We start from the raw sequence: 15000 nt of genomic DNA, 5'->3' as shown, positions 1-15000 counted from the left end.
GACCTCGTGGTTCTTGATTAAGCCGTTTCACTGCTTAGCAAGAATCAATAAGGGACCTCGTAGTTATTGTTTAAGCCATTTCAGTGCTTATCAAGAATCTACAAGGGCCCTCCTGGTTCTTGGTTAAGCCGTTTCACTGCTTAGCAAGAATCAATAAGGGACCTCGTAGTTATTGTTTAAGCCATTTCACTGCTTATCAAAAATCTACAAGGGACCTCGTAGTTATTGTTTAAGCCATTTCAATGCTTATCAAGAATCTATAAGAGACCTCGTGGTTATTGTTTAAACCGTTTCAATGCTTATCAAGAATCTATAAGGGACGTCGTGGTTATTGTTTAAGCCGTTTCAATGCTTATCAAGAATCTATAAGGGACCTCGTGGTTATTGTTTAAGCCGTTTCAATGCTTATCAAGAATTTACTAGGGATCTCATGGTTATTGGTTAAAACCTTTTCACTACATAGCAAGAATGTATAAGAGACTTCGTGGTTATTGGTAAAGCCGTGTCACTGCTTAGGAAGAATGTATAAAAGACCTCATGGTTATTGGTTAAACCGTTTTTCTGTTTAGCTAGAATTGTTAAGGGACCTCGTGGTTCTAGGTTAAGCCTTTTCACTGCTTAGCAAGAATCTATAAAGGACCTTATAGTTATTGTTTAAGTCGTTTCAATGCATATCAAGAATCTAATAGAGACCTAGTGGTTATTTTTAAGCCATTTTACTTTTTATCAAGAATCTATAAGGGACCTCGTGGTTCTCGGTTAAGCCGTTTCACTGCTTAGCAAGAATCTATAAAGGACCTCGTGGTTATTGTTTAAGCCATTTCAATGCTTATCAAGAATCTATTAGGGACCTCATGGTTATTGGTTAAACCGTTTCACTGCATAGCAAGAATGTATAACAGACCTCATGGTTATTGGTTAAGCCGTTTCACTGCTTAGCAAGAATGTATAAAAGACCTCATGGTTATTGGTTAAACCGTTTCTCTGTTTAGCAAGAATTTTTAAGGGACCTCGTGGTTCTAGGTTAAGCCTTTTCACTGCTTAGCAAGAATCTATAAAGGATCTCGTAGTTATTGTTTAACTCGTTTCAATGCATATCAAGAATCTATAAGAGACCTCGTGGTTATTGTTTAAGCCATTTTACTGCTTATCAAGAATCTATAAGGGACCTCGTGGTTATTGTTTAAGCCATTTCACTGCTTATCAAGAATCTATAAGTGACCTCATAGTTATTGTTTAAGCTGTTTCAATGCTTATCAAGAATCTATAAGGGACCTCGTGGTTATTGTTCAAGCCGCTTCAGTGCTTATTAAGAATCTATAAGAGACCTTGTGGTTATTGTTTAAGCCGCTTCAGTGCTTATCAAGAATCTATAAGAGACCTCGTGGTTACTGTTTAAGCCATTTCAGTTCTTATCAAGAATCTATAAGGGACCTCGTAGTTATTGTTTAAGCCGTTTCAATGCTTATTAAGAATCTATAAGGGACCTTGTAGTTATTGTTTAAGCTTCTTCAATGCTTATCAAGAATCTATAAAAGACCTCTTAGTTATTTTTTAAGCCGTTTCAATGCTTGCCAAGAATCTATAAGAGACCTCGTGGTTATTGCTCAAGCCGTTTCAGTGCTTATCAAGAATCTATAAGGGACTCTGGTTTTTGGTTATGCCGTTTCACTGCTTAGCAAGAATCTATAAGAGACCTTGTGGGTATTGTTTAAGCCGTTTCGCTGCTTAGCAAGAATCTATAAAGGACATCATGGTTATTGGTTAAACCGTTTCACTGCTTAGCAAGAATGTATAAGAGACCTCGTGGTTATTGTTTAAGCCGTTTCATTGCTTCGCAAGAATGTATAAGAAACCTCGTCGGTATTGGTTAAGCCGTTTCACTGCTTACTAAGTATGTATAAGAGACCTTGTGGTTATTGGTTAAGCTGTTTCACTTCTTAGCAAGAATCTGTAAAGGATCTCGTGGTTATTGGTTAAGCCGTTTCATTTCTTAGCAAGAATGTATAATAGACCTCATGGTTATTGGTTAAGCCCTGTCACTGCTTAGCAAGAAACTGTAAAGGACCTCGTGGTTATTGGTTAAGCCGTTTCACTGCTTAGCATGAATCTGTAAAGGACCTTGGGGTTATTGGTTAAGCCGTTTCACTGCTTAGCAAGAATGTATTAGAGACCTCATGGTTATTGGTTAAGCTGTTTCACTGCTTAGCAAGAATGTATAAGACACCTCATGTTTATTGGTTAAGCCATGTCACTGCTTAGCAAAAATCTGTAAAGGACCTCGTGGTTATTGGTTAGGCCGTTTCACTACTTAGCAAGAATGTATAAGAGACCTCATGGTTATTGTTTAAGCCCTGTCACTGCTTAGCAAGATTCTGCAAAGGACCTCGTGGTTATTGGTTAGGCCGTTTCACTACTAGGAGATATCATGGTTATTGGTTAAGCCGTTTCACTGCTTAGCAAGAATGTATAGGAGACCTTATTGTTATTGGTTAAGCCGTTTCACTGCTTAGCAAGAATGTATAAGAGACCTCATGGTTAATGGTTTAGCCGTTTCACTGCTTAGCAAGAATGTATAAGGGACCTCATGGTTATTGGTTAAGCCGTTTCACTGTTTGCAAGAATCTATGAGGGACCTCGTGGTTATTGGTTAAGCCTCATGCCTCACAATCTAAAGAACTGAGATTTTTTTCTGACGCGATGACTTTGTCAGCATACCTACTGTACCTTTGTTGACATAGCACTGAATTATCTATATGATAGTCAGTCAATTGTTGGGAATTTCACCCGAAAATATTAATTGTGAAATGAATAGTTCCCAGTTCTATTTTTAGCGCCCCCTTTCTTTGAGGTGAAAAGATATGAATGTAAAATTTACAGTTGGGCACCGGAATTCGTGGTACACTTCCCTCTGAAGAAAAGCACACATCCACACCCTTACTGCACGGCAAGTTCATGTGTTTAGCCCTGCCCACCACCTCTGCCATCTCTTCCTATACTACCTGTTTGGTTACTAGCTGCAAAGTAATGGTGTGACAAGGTGCACTTTTTCGGAGCAAAGTGAGCCAGGGACTCCTTTGTCAGACAGTACATTAGAGAAATATATCTACTTATCCATGATATCATACCGATCTGAAATGATCTACAAACTTACATGAAATAGTCTTTCGAAGCTGCAAGGTGGCATGCTGTATCTGCATTTGATGTGCAATCTGAAATTGGATAAAAGAAGAAAAGGCTATAAATGGTTATAAACTTACTGCCATTTTTAATGTGTTACTCTCCTGTCCAGTTGAATCTGGTTCTAATTCTGTAGACATTTTTAATCCCCTCTTTAATTAAACTTTTATCAATTACTCATGTTTACTTTCATTTTTCATTTTTCATGAGCATTATTTTTTTTTGACATTACCAGAAAAATGACAAAAAATCTACTTATGTGAAACTACTGTAGGTCATTTCCTTATGTCTTATAGAATGTCACACAAACAAGGATATTCATTCAGGCATAACTTATATTTTGGAAGGTGACAACAGCATATGAGCCTGCGTGGTTAACAGTTCTTTAATTAAGCCTGCGTGGTTAACAGTTCTTTATTTAAATTCAGTATTTTTGAAATTGGGGATGCTTCAAACATTAAGGCTCGCTTCATACGAGCAGATTTTTTCCGTACGGAAATATATCCGCTCGTTAGGAGCCATGTCTTCACACGAGAGGATTTTCCCCGAGCGGCCTCGTAGTTTCTATGAGCCGCTACACTGGAACTGTGTGGGTTAGCAGTGCTTGCGGCTAGTAACTCAATTCCGAGCGTGTATCTTGTGAAGGGCCTCATTGATTTCTAATTCGAGCGGCATCAATGCATTCGTGTCTGGTTGCGTACAGTAATTTCTTATAAATCCTTAAAGTATGTCTTCGTCTAGTACCAGGTGGCTAACATTTTAAAGAATCCATTTCATTTGGCTTTATCATTATTACAAGTGTAACACTAATATAAATTAACAATAGTAAAATTGTCATGAAGAAATTATAACGGAACTACATATAGAACAAAATACCTACTTATAAACCAGCAACAGTGAACAACTATAAATAGCACTTACTGACTGTGCCTGTTGTAGTACTCAAGTACTCTGCACAATGGTACTTACTGATTGGGTGTGCTGCATTACTAAAGTACTAAATGTGGGCAATCAGTCAACACAGCTAGAACTTACTGACAAAGCACTTTAATGATAATGCTCAAGCGTTCTACACTGTCTGCCAATCCAAATGACTGGCACTTATGGAGTGAATGTACTATAATGCTAAAACACTTTACTGGCACTTACTGTAAGGGTATATTGCAAATTAGATTATTTTACACTGCCAGTCATTTATCTTAGCACTTATGTCCTAACTACATCAAAACATCGTAGCGCTTCAGGCAATTAGTTAATCACTTACTTCCTGTTTCCCAGAGGGTTGGTTTGGTGGAGTTCAAACTGGTGTTCAGGCTGGCTACGAGATAGTACAGTGACCAAGCCATCATCATGTTGTAATAGATTGCAACGGCAAAGATGATCAGGATCATTCCATAGCCAATACCTGTAATGATTTTCAGCTATTATTCAGTTGTCTCTGGAAAAAAATCAGGGTCAGATAGACCATCTTATTTGATGTTTAAGGGCGGCCAGGGGAAGATGTATATCAGAGAGCATATGCTAAGCTGACAAAAAGGCCAGTAATGCTCAACGGAGTCATATAAGTTGTAGTAATAATAGTATGTTGCAGAGCAGAATGGACAGGGTTAGAAATTGATATATTAGGGGTACGGTAAAGGTTACTGAAGCATCTAAGAAAGTGCAGGAGGTAAGGTTAAGATGGTGTGGCCTCTTGAGTAACATAAGGCAAAACAAATAATGAACTTGGAGACGGAACAAGAAAGAGAGTCAGACCTAAGACCAAGTGGAAAGACTTCATTGGAGATGATATGAAGGAGAAAGGAGCATAGGAGGAAATGACAGGACAGAGGTAGATAGAAAAAGACTCATTAAAATGGCGACCCCAAATAGGTATAGAACTTGGAAGGAGAAATGCAAGATAATCATACATTAGTCCATGTTGTTGTTTGTCATTTATTTTAATTATTTTTTATATCTAGTAATATATAGAGTAAGATAATCATGCCAATCTTCACACCCAGAAAAATATATTACTGTTTTTAGTTAAGTTTTATATTTTTATGTTCAGTGTATTTTCTGTTACTAGATTTTATTGGTAAGATACTTAACATATTCATTAGTCATAATCAATCATAATCAATTAACATACTATCTATCATTTTTCTATTTGTTCATGTTTAACACATTCCCAGTGAAGAAGCATTTTGGCGATGGATTTGACTGACAAGCTTTCAAAGCTTAGATTATCTACATTTGAAGATCTCATTACACATTACAGTGATGGGAGTATTACCGAGTAACAATGACTTTTATTTCTGCTATTTGATAGGTTTATGCACAGTACATCTTAAACTTTTATCGTCTTATATTCTCCCTGTATTTAGATTTTTGACACAAAGACTGATGTTGCATTTTATCAGCCTAAAAAGGCATTTAAATGCAAATAATTAATATCAAATAGCTCATCTATTTTAGGATAGAATGGAAACCGTTGCCCTGCAGATTGAGGCTGGGGCTACATTCAGTGAGTATTTCAAACTCATTGACTTGGAAAATAAAGAAGGAAAAATAAAGTGCAAATTTAAGCCGAGGCAAAGGGAAACTGGAGGTAGTAATTGTAGTCTTTGCAATCCCAGTTCATCGAATGTTTCATTCCATCTACTGAAAAGTTTGCGAATTAGTTCACAATCTAACCTATCATGTACCACTTGTGTGTCACACGATTGTACATAGTAATGACATTTTTCTTTTTTGTATATATTATCGTTTGCATCTTCGGTCTCCCCTCGCACTGACAGCAACTTGCATCAACCTGTCTGCCTATTTCTCATTGTTAACTGTTAACAGAACCATTTGCTGGTTGGACAAGAAATAGCATGTTGTATTTTGTGACCTTCTTGCCGGGACCTAGTGTGTATATATACTCGATGTGTCTATAATAAAGTACTCAGTTGCTTTCATCTCACCTTTGAATCACAACCTACTTTTGGCCTGTCACAATTATAATGGAGCCTTATGGCTTCGGTGTGGCCCTTCAAACTGGCCCCATGAGGGCCATGAGGTATGTTTTAGCAAACATTTTGCCCACTGCATGAGATTTTTCTCTTCCAGCATCTGTCATCATGATCCTAACATCCCTTCATTCATTCATTTAGAGTCAAGTCTACTGCAACCTTTGTTGCTAAACCATATCTTTCTTCCAGCTTTCCCCTCCTGATTCAGGTTCAGGGTTAAGGTTATATTTTTGCAGAAGCAACCCCCCGAGTTCTTGGCTTCTTCTAGTCCTTTGCCAGATAAGAGAATATAAGTGTGAGTTCCCTTGGCCTTTCTAGAGTGTTATTGGTTCCTTTGACTGACCAGACAGTACTATATCGGATCCTTCTCTGGTTATGGTTCATTTTTCCTTTGCTACACATACACCGAATAGTCTGGCCTATTCTTTGCATATTCTCCTCTGTCTTCACACATCTGACAACACTAAGATTACCAAACAATTCTTCGCTCAAGGGGTTAACTACTGCAATGTAATTGTTCAGTGGCTACTCTCCTCTTGGTAAGGGTGGAAGGGAATATTTAGCCATGGTAAGCAGTTTTTCTAGGAGAAGGACACTCCAAAATCAAACCATCGTTCTCTAGTCTTGGGTAGTGCCGTAGCCTCTGTACCATGGCCTTCCACAATCTTGAGGTAGAGTTCTCATGCTTGAGGGTACACTCAGGCGCACTATTGTACCAACCGTGTGTCACACGATCGTACATAAATTATTTTGTACCTATATTATGCTTGTATCTGCGCTCTTTCCTTGCACTAAAAAGAACCAGAATAAACATGTCTGGGTTTTTCCTCTGTAACATTGTCTGTCTCTCGAACATGAAATTTCCTGGTGCCTTGAGGTTTTGTATATAAAGGAGAGTGTTCTTTAATAAAGTGACTCAGTTGATTGCTTCCTGCCTTTGAGTCACAACCTTCTCTCGGCCCGTCACATTGGTGACCCCGGAAGTCGACTCGCTCCCACCGCTTTCCACCCCCACCCCCCTCGCCCCTCCATCGTTGGTACCATGGCGGACTCTACGGAAGTTGGCGCTGCGGCTGCCCCATTGAAACTTTCATTGTTTGCCAGCGAAGAGGCGTTGGCTTGGTTTCAGCGCGCAGAAGTCCAGTTTTGCATCAAGGGCATGACTCGCTCAACCACCAAAGCAGATTATGTTCTCGCGGCGATACCCGAGGACACCTTCCCAGAAATATCCGACTGGCTTTGTGAACAAGGAGACACCCCAATAGCGTATGACGCCCTCAAAACATACCTTCTGTAAGCAGTACTCGCTGTCGCCAGCCGCTCGTATAACAAAGGTTTTTCAGCTCTCGCAACAACCGTTGGGAGACAAAAGGGCTTCGCTTGCCCTCAGGGAAATGACCAGTATCGCTCGCCTTCAACCTGCCGCAGACGGCTCTGCTCGTGAGGTGAACCTACTTCGTGCCCTTTGGATACGCCATTTACCCAGACTTATACGCGCGGCCTTACCCGATGTCGATAGTTTACCCATAAAGGACTTGATGACCAAAGCCGACGCCCTTATGGACAGCCACTTCAAGAGCTCCATCAACGCCTCCACCCCTGACGAAGAGGATGCCTATTCAACGTCAACCGAAGCTGACATGAATGCCGTAGGACATAGCTGACATGAATGCTGTAGGACATGCACGCCTACCCCGTGACGTGCCGAAGCAGCGACAAAGCCGCCCACCACCCACCAATCGCTCGCGCCCCAACAAACGACTTCTACAGCCACTTACTACCTCCCATCCGCCGCAGTTTTGCTACTACCACTTCAGATTCGGGGCAAACGCGAAGAAATGTGCCGAGGATTGTCAGTGGGCAAAAAACGTGTAAGTAGGCCATTGCTCGTGGCGGTGGCCTCCCGTGTTTTGTAATCTTTTCTTTTTACATGATGCAGGAACGGGCGTGCGATTTTTGGAAGACACGGGTGCTTGTCGTTCTCTTTTGCCAAGGAAACTCTTCAAGACACGACGTAGTCTGTCTACATCTGCTGACGTCCGCTTGGTAGCTGCCAACGGATCTGCGATACCCACCTACGGTTACGAGAACCTCATATTATCGTTCGGAAACGGTAAATTCAATTGGAAGTTTCTCGTTGCTGACGTCACATCGCCAATCCTCGGTGCGGATTTCCTCTCTTATTTCCACCTTCTGGTCGATGTCGCCCACCGACAATTGGTCATCGCAGACTCGTACTTGTCGACACCTCTTCAACCCGCCCCCTCTAACCTCGCTCTCCACATCATCACACCCACGGATGCCTACGCCCACCTTCTCACGTCGTACCCAGAAGTTTTCCGTCCAGAAATTCGCCAAACGCCCACGGTTCCTGCCAAGCACGGTATTTATCACCATATCAAGACGACGGGATCCCCAGTCTTCACAAAATTCAGACGTCTGGCACCGGAACGATTGGCAGCCGCCAAACAGACGTTTGCTGAAATGGAGGAAATGGGCCTTTGCCAAAAGGCCTCCAGCCCATGGTCGTCACCCTTACACATCGTTCTGAAGAAAGACGGCTCCTTCCGTCCGTGCGGGGAGTACAGGCGCCTGAACATGCAAACAGAACTGGATCACTACCCCCTCCCAAACATTGCCAACGTGACCTCCTACCTGCACGAAGCGAAGGTTTTCTCTACGCTCGACCTCCTGAAGGGGTATTATCAGGTGCCTATGAACCCAGAAGACATCCCCAAGACCGCCATCACCACTCCGTTTGGTACATACACCTTCAATTACTCCTGTTTTGGCCTTGGTAATGCTGGGGCCACATTTTAACGTCTCATGGATGGCATCTTAGGGGACCTCCCTTTCTGTGTATATTATGTGGACGTCATACTTGTGTTCTCCTCCTCAAAAGAGGAACACCTCCGTCACCTGCGCATCGTGCTCGACCGCCTGCAACAAAACGGCCTTGTAGTCCGGTACGACAAGTGTACCTTTGGAGCCAACGAAGTGTCGTTCTTAGGGCACCGCATCACTCCTGAAGGAGTCCATCCCCTCCCTGAGAAGGTAGCAGCCGTTCAGAACTTCCCCGCGCCCTCGACCGTCAAAGCTCTGCAAGAATTCTTGGGCATGATCAACTATTATCACCGTTTTCTGCCAGCCATTGCCGCCACTCTTGCTCCCCTCTACGCCTCCCTCAAGAGCAAGCCAAAGGACCTGAAGTGGGGTCCCCTTCAAGAAGCAGCCTTCTGCAATGCAAAGAAGGCCCTATCAACTGTTGCGGCTCTCACTTTTCCTATCCCACATGCCCCTCTCCTTCTCGCCACCGATGCCAGCGACGTCGCTATTGGTGCAGTACTCGAGCAGGTGGTCAACGGCTCGCCCCGACCATTGGCCTGTTTCAGCAGAAAACTGTCCAAGGCAGAATCGGGTTATTATACCTTCGATCGAGAATTGCTGGCGGTGCACTTGGCTGTCCGTCACTTTCGCCATTTCTTAGAAAGTACGCCCTTCGTCATTCGCACAGACCACATGCCTCTGGTGCACGCCTTTACTCGACAGTCTGATGCCTGGTCCGCCCGGCAACGCCGACATCTCTCCACCGTGGCTGAATACAATTGCACCCTTCAATACGTCCCTGGGAAAATGAATCCCGTTGCTGATGCCCTGTCAAGAAACACGTTGGCTGCCGTTCAACTGGGATTGGATTACAACGCCCTGGCTGAAGCCCAACGACAGGATCCAGAGTATCAAGCATGTAGGACATCCTGCACGTTCCTCCGTTGGGAAGACTTCCCCCTCGAAGACTCCAACACCACCCTCCTCTGTGACGTCAGTACTGGCGGACCGCGACCTTGGATTCCTGCTCCCATGCGCTGACAGGTGTTTGATTTCATTCATGGCCTTTCACATCCCTCGTGCCGTTCTACTGCACAGCTGCTGAAGGCAAATTTCATTTGGCACGGCATTTCTAAGGATGCTAAGGATTGGGTCCGCGCCTGTACTTCTTGCCAAACTTCCAAAGTACATCGACACACGGATTCAGGAGTGGGCACCTATCCTCAACCTCAGCGTCATTTCGCACACATTCACGTCGACGTTGTAGGCCCCCTACCCACATCACAAGGACATCGTTACCTGTTTACCGTCATCGACCGCTCCACTCGTTGGCCTGAAGCCATTCCCATGGAAACTGCAACGTCCGCCTCATGTACATCTGCCTTACTCTCTGGATGGTTTGCAAGATTTGGTATCCCTGAGCATATTACTTCTGACAGGGGAACCACTTTCACCTCTCAATTTTGGACGTCATTAGCAAATCTCCTGGGCATCACCCTACACCAGACAATGGTCTATAACCCTGCTGCCAATGGAATGATTGAATGTTTTTATCGCACCCTCAAAGCAGCTTTGATGTCCCGCTGCAAGGATTGCAACTGGTTTACTCAGCTTCCCTGGGTCCTCCTGGGACTAAGGACCACTCCTAAAGACGCCCTCGACGTCTTGGCAGCTGAAATGGTGTATGGCGACCCGTTGGTCGTCCCTGCCGAATTTTTTCCTTCTATAACCTCCTCCGACGATCTCCAGCGCATAAGTCACATCGTGGGAAAATTTAGTCCATGCCGCCAGACTTAAAAGCCCCCAGCAAAGCATCACATACCAACAGACTTGTACTCTGCAACACACGCCTTCCTGCGCAACGACACTAGCAAGCCACCGCTAACACCCCCTTACACGGGCCCTTTCCTTGTGATCCAACGCAGTCAGAAAGCATTCCTACTAAACATTCGTGGCAAAGAAGACTGGGTCTCCATTGATCGTCTAAAACCTGCTTGTCTTCTGCCAGATGACCCGCCTACAGTTCGCCTCTCTAGATCAGGGCGCCCTATTTAACATGTACAGTATGTCATTTTTAGGGGGGGGGGAGTCATGTACCAACCGTGTGTCACACGATCGTACATAAATTATTTTGTATACATTATGCTTGTATCTGCGCTCTTCCCTCGCACTAAAAGAACCAGAATAAACATGTCTGCGTTTTTCCTCTGTAACATTGTCTGTCTCTCGAACATGAAATTTCCTGTTGCCTTGAGGTTTTGTATATAAAGGAGAGTGTTCTTTAATAAAGTGACTCAGTTGATTGCTTCCTGCCTTTGAGTCACAACCTTCTCTCGGCCCGTCACATTATCTTATTTCTCTTCATCTTGTGTTTTAAAGTTTGTCTAGTTATTTATAAGATTTATTTTATTGTTACTGTGTATATTTAATTGTTAATTACTTCTCTTGTAGCTTATTTATTTCCTTACTTCCTTTCCTCACCGGGCTATTTTTCCTGTTGGAGCCCTTAGGCTTATGGCGTCCTGCTTTTCCAACTAGGGTTGTAACTTAGCAAGTTATAATAATAATAATGATAATAATAATAACTAGCGGAACTCGTGTAAATTACACGAAATGATACTTTCAATACTAATTATCTTATTCCTAACCTATACATGTGTGAATAAAATGTGATAAGATTTGACTTGTATATTTATCTTAAAAAATTAGCAATACATGAATTGGGAAAACTATATAAGATGTGCTTTGGTTGAATAACCAAAGTCTAATGTGAATTTGTAAGAGTATACCTTGAAATTATTTCAGTTTTCTTTAAGTGAAACCCGTGTAAATTACACGAAATGATATTTTTAATACTAATTATCTTATTCCTAACCTATACATGTGTGAATAAAATGTGATAAGATTTGACTTGTATATTTATTTTAAAAAATGAGCAATACATGAATTGGGAAAACTATTTAAGATGTGCTTTGGTTGAGTAACCAAAGTCTAATGTGAATTTGTAAGAGTATACCTTGAAATTATTTCCGTTTTCTTTAAGCGGAACCCGTGTAAATTACACGAAATGATATTTTTAATACTAATTATCTTATTCCTAACCTATACATGTGTGAATAAAATGTGATAAGATTTGACTTGTATATTTATTTTAAAAAATGAACAATACATGAATTGGGAAAACTATAAGATGTGCTACGGTTAAGTAATCAAAGTCTAATGTGAATTTGTAAGAGTATACCATGAAATTATTTCCGTTTTCTCTAAAGCGTGACACAAAATAAATAACACACATGCTATCATATTAATATATAGATAATAATAATAATAATAATAATAATAATAATCTCTGTCTCATACCAGATAAGGCAGGGCACATGTAAGAAAACAGCTGAGTCGGCGCTAAGCTGACGTACTGTCCCAGAGCCAGTTCCAAGAAGTAGATCGGGACTCCTATGAAGACCATCGCGATGATATATGGGATCACGAATGTTACTGCAATGGAAATTTTTTTTTTTAATGTATTTAAAACATTATAATGGCTGAATGTTATTATTTCGAAAAATTCAAAGGTAAATTGTTCCCTTTTTTTTTATTAAAACATACAAATGGGTTGCGTGGAAAAAAAAAAAAAAAGATATTTACAAAAATACCATATGATTTTTGAGTAGCATATTGATATAGTTTTTATTTGAAGTTGTAGGAAGGATTTTGACGAAAATCGATGCCTTAATACATCGGTTGACTTTTCATTTTCTTTTTTTTTAAATTGTTGTAGGTCAGGAAAATTTAACTACAGAAAATATCCTAATTACTTGTTTTATTTCATACTTTGTTTGAAAGAATTAAAAAAAAAAATTGCCAAAATAAAAGAACATAGGTTTGAAATGATGTACAATTATTGTAACAGACATGTCTAATGATAAAACTTTATAAGGAAAGTTGATGTATTCAAACGAAATTGGGAAATTTAAGGAAAACGACAATAACTACATGTATCTAATGATTTTATGATCAAAGGGAAGGTAAATGCATAGCCTATAATTTAAGATAACCTTTGCCTCTGCACCATGGTGTTCCACTGTCTTGTGTTAGAGTTCTCTTGCTTGAGAGTACACTCGGGTACACTATTCTATCTTATTTCTATTCCTCTGGTTTTTTTAAGTTTTAATAGTTTATATATGAATTTATTTTATTGTTACTGTTTTATTTAATTGTTAATTACTTCTCTTGTCTTGTTTATTTATTTCCTTATTTCCTTATCTCACTGGGCTATTTTCCCTGTTGGAGCCCTTGGCCTTATAGCATCTTGCTTCTCTAACTAGAGTTGTAGCTTAGCAAGTAATAATAATAATAATAATCATAATAATAATAATATATACATATTCATATATACACACACACACACACACATATATATATATATATATATATATATATATATATATATATATATACTGTATACATATATATATATATATATATATATATATATATATATATATGTATATATGTATATATATATATATATATATATATATATATATATATATATATATATATATATATATATATATATATATACACACACAAAGATGAATGATTAATACAGCAAACACTAAGAAAGCCTCCGGTAACTCCCAAGGTGACTGAGTAGCCAATCATAGCCATCTGGGTCGAATACCAATTCCTCGTAATTGTACATGAACGAAACAAAGCCTGTTCTACTTATGCTATTCAAAAACAGAAAAAATTAAAAGAAAAAAAAAAAACTTACATCCTTTATGTTTGAAACATAGGTACGGAAATCTCCAGAAGTTCCCTAGCCCAACTGAGTAGGCGATCAGAGAGAGCACAGACGCCTTCCAGTTCCTGAAGGTTCCTCTCTCAGGGAGAGGGGCTGTTAACCTCTTTCTGAAGAACGTCGGCATTCCTTTGATTCTGGAAGTAGAAATATATATATAATTCCGTTTTAAAAGGAAACAAGCGCAAGAACGCCACCACCTAAGCTAAGGTGTCCCACCTAACCTAACCTTACCTGCCGGGGGTTAGCCCCATGTTTCACCCCTTCAGACTCCTCTAGAAGGTTTATTCCAGCTGTGACCAAGTTGGGAAATGATCTTCCTAAACGGGTCGTTGAATCGGTAGAACTTCAAAAGTTCAAACTCGTTTTTATGTTGAACAGGCTGGCATAACCCTTCTTATAGTATATATATGAACTATCTGTTTTAATGCTGTTAAGGTTTTTAAAATATTTTATTTTAATTGTTCATTATTTCTGATATCGTTTATTCATTCCCTTATCTAATTTCCTGAACGGGGTATTTTTCCCTGTTGGAGCTCTTGGGCTTATAGCATCTTGCTTTTCCAACTAGGGTTGTAGCTTAGCTAGTAATAATAATAATAATAGTAATAATAATAATAATGATAATATCCTAAGCTTACCCTAAGAATAAATAAAGTCTATTTGACAAGTAATGAAAAAGTCCAACCGAACTACATTAACCCCGAATTATCATTATGACTTCAACCAATATTAGGCCTACTGTTCAGAGTTAGCTTGTAAACGATATTAACCATAAGCTGTCTCCTTTTCTCTTATTAAATTTGTAATTAAGTTTTCTCACGTCATTTTTATATGAAAATGCACAGATAATCTGTAGTTGTAACATATATATATATATATATATATATATATATATATATATATATATATATATATATATATATATATATATATATATATATACACGATGCTGTGTAACTAATTTCTTAACAGATAATCATAATTTGTGTTAGGATTTTCAAGCAATAAAGTAGGATATTTAATACAGTTGTGATTATTAAGCTAATTGTCCCAACAGAATTTTACAAAGTATAAATTGTATTTTTATGTAAAATATTCTATCTTGAAAAGTTGTACTTATTTGTTTGAAAGCTAATCTTTATTGTTATTTCCAGCGTTTTACTTCATATCCCCCCCCCCCACATAAGAACC

At 39.8% G+C, this 15000-nt stretch overlaps 2 protein-coding genes across 4 annotated transcripts in view; one reads left to right on the top strand and one right to left on the bottom strand.

Annotated features, from left to right (window-relative positions):
* The window catches only part of LOC137656830 (probable G-protein coupled receptor Mth-like 2), a 101733-nt gene extending 89229 nt beyond the window's left edge, over positions 1-12504 (top strand). For both annotated transcript variants that reach the window (XM_068391151.1, XM_068391152.1), the window contains one exon: positions 12366-12504. The gene's annotated coding sequence lies outside the window, so the exon portion shown is untranslated. The remainder of the gene's footprint in view (positions 1-12365) is intronic.
* LOC137656828 (sodium- and chloride-dependent glycine transporter 1-like) overlaps positions 1-15000 on the bottom strand; it is a 206079-nt gene that overhangs the window by 26082 nt on the left and 164997 nt on the right. Inside the window, exons 2-5 of one of the 2 annotated variants that reach the window (XM_068391148.1) lie at positions 13780-13943; positions 12363-12497; positions 4445-4585; positions 3155-3212 (exon numbers count right to left, since the gene is read on the bottom strand). In XM_068391148.1, coding sequence (XP_068247249.1) covers positions 3155-3212; positions 4445-4585; positions 12363-12497; positions 13780-13943 — 498 coding nt within the window. The remainder of the gene's footprint in view (positions 1-3154; positions 3213-4444; positions 4586-12362; positions 12498-13779; positions 13944-15000) is intronic. The other variant, XM_068391149.1, reaches the window with a different exon arrangement.

This window comes from Palaemon carinicauda, chromosome 17, assembly GCF_036898095.1.
Source record: "Palaemon carinicauda isolate YSFRI2023 chromosome 17, ASM3689809v2, whole genome shotgun sequence".
Classification (NCBI taxonomy): Eukaryota; Metazoa; Arthropoda; class Malacostraca; order Decapoda; family Palaemonidae; genus Palaemon; species Palaemon carinicauda.
The sequence above is the reverse complement of the archived record's forward strand: the minus strand, read 5'-3'. Positions and strand labels throughout refer to the sequence as shown.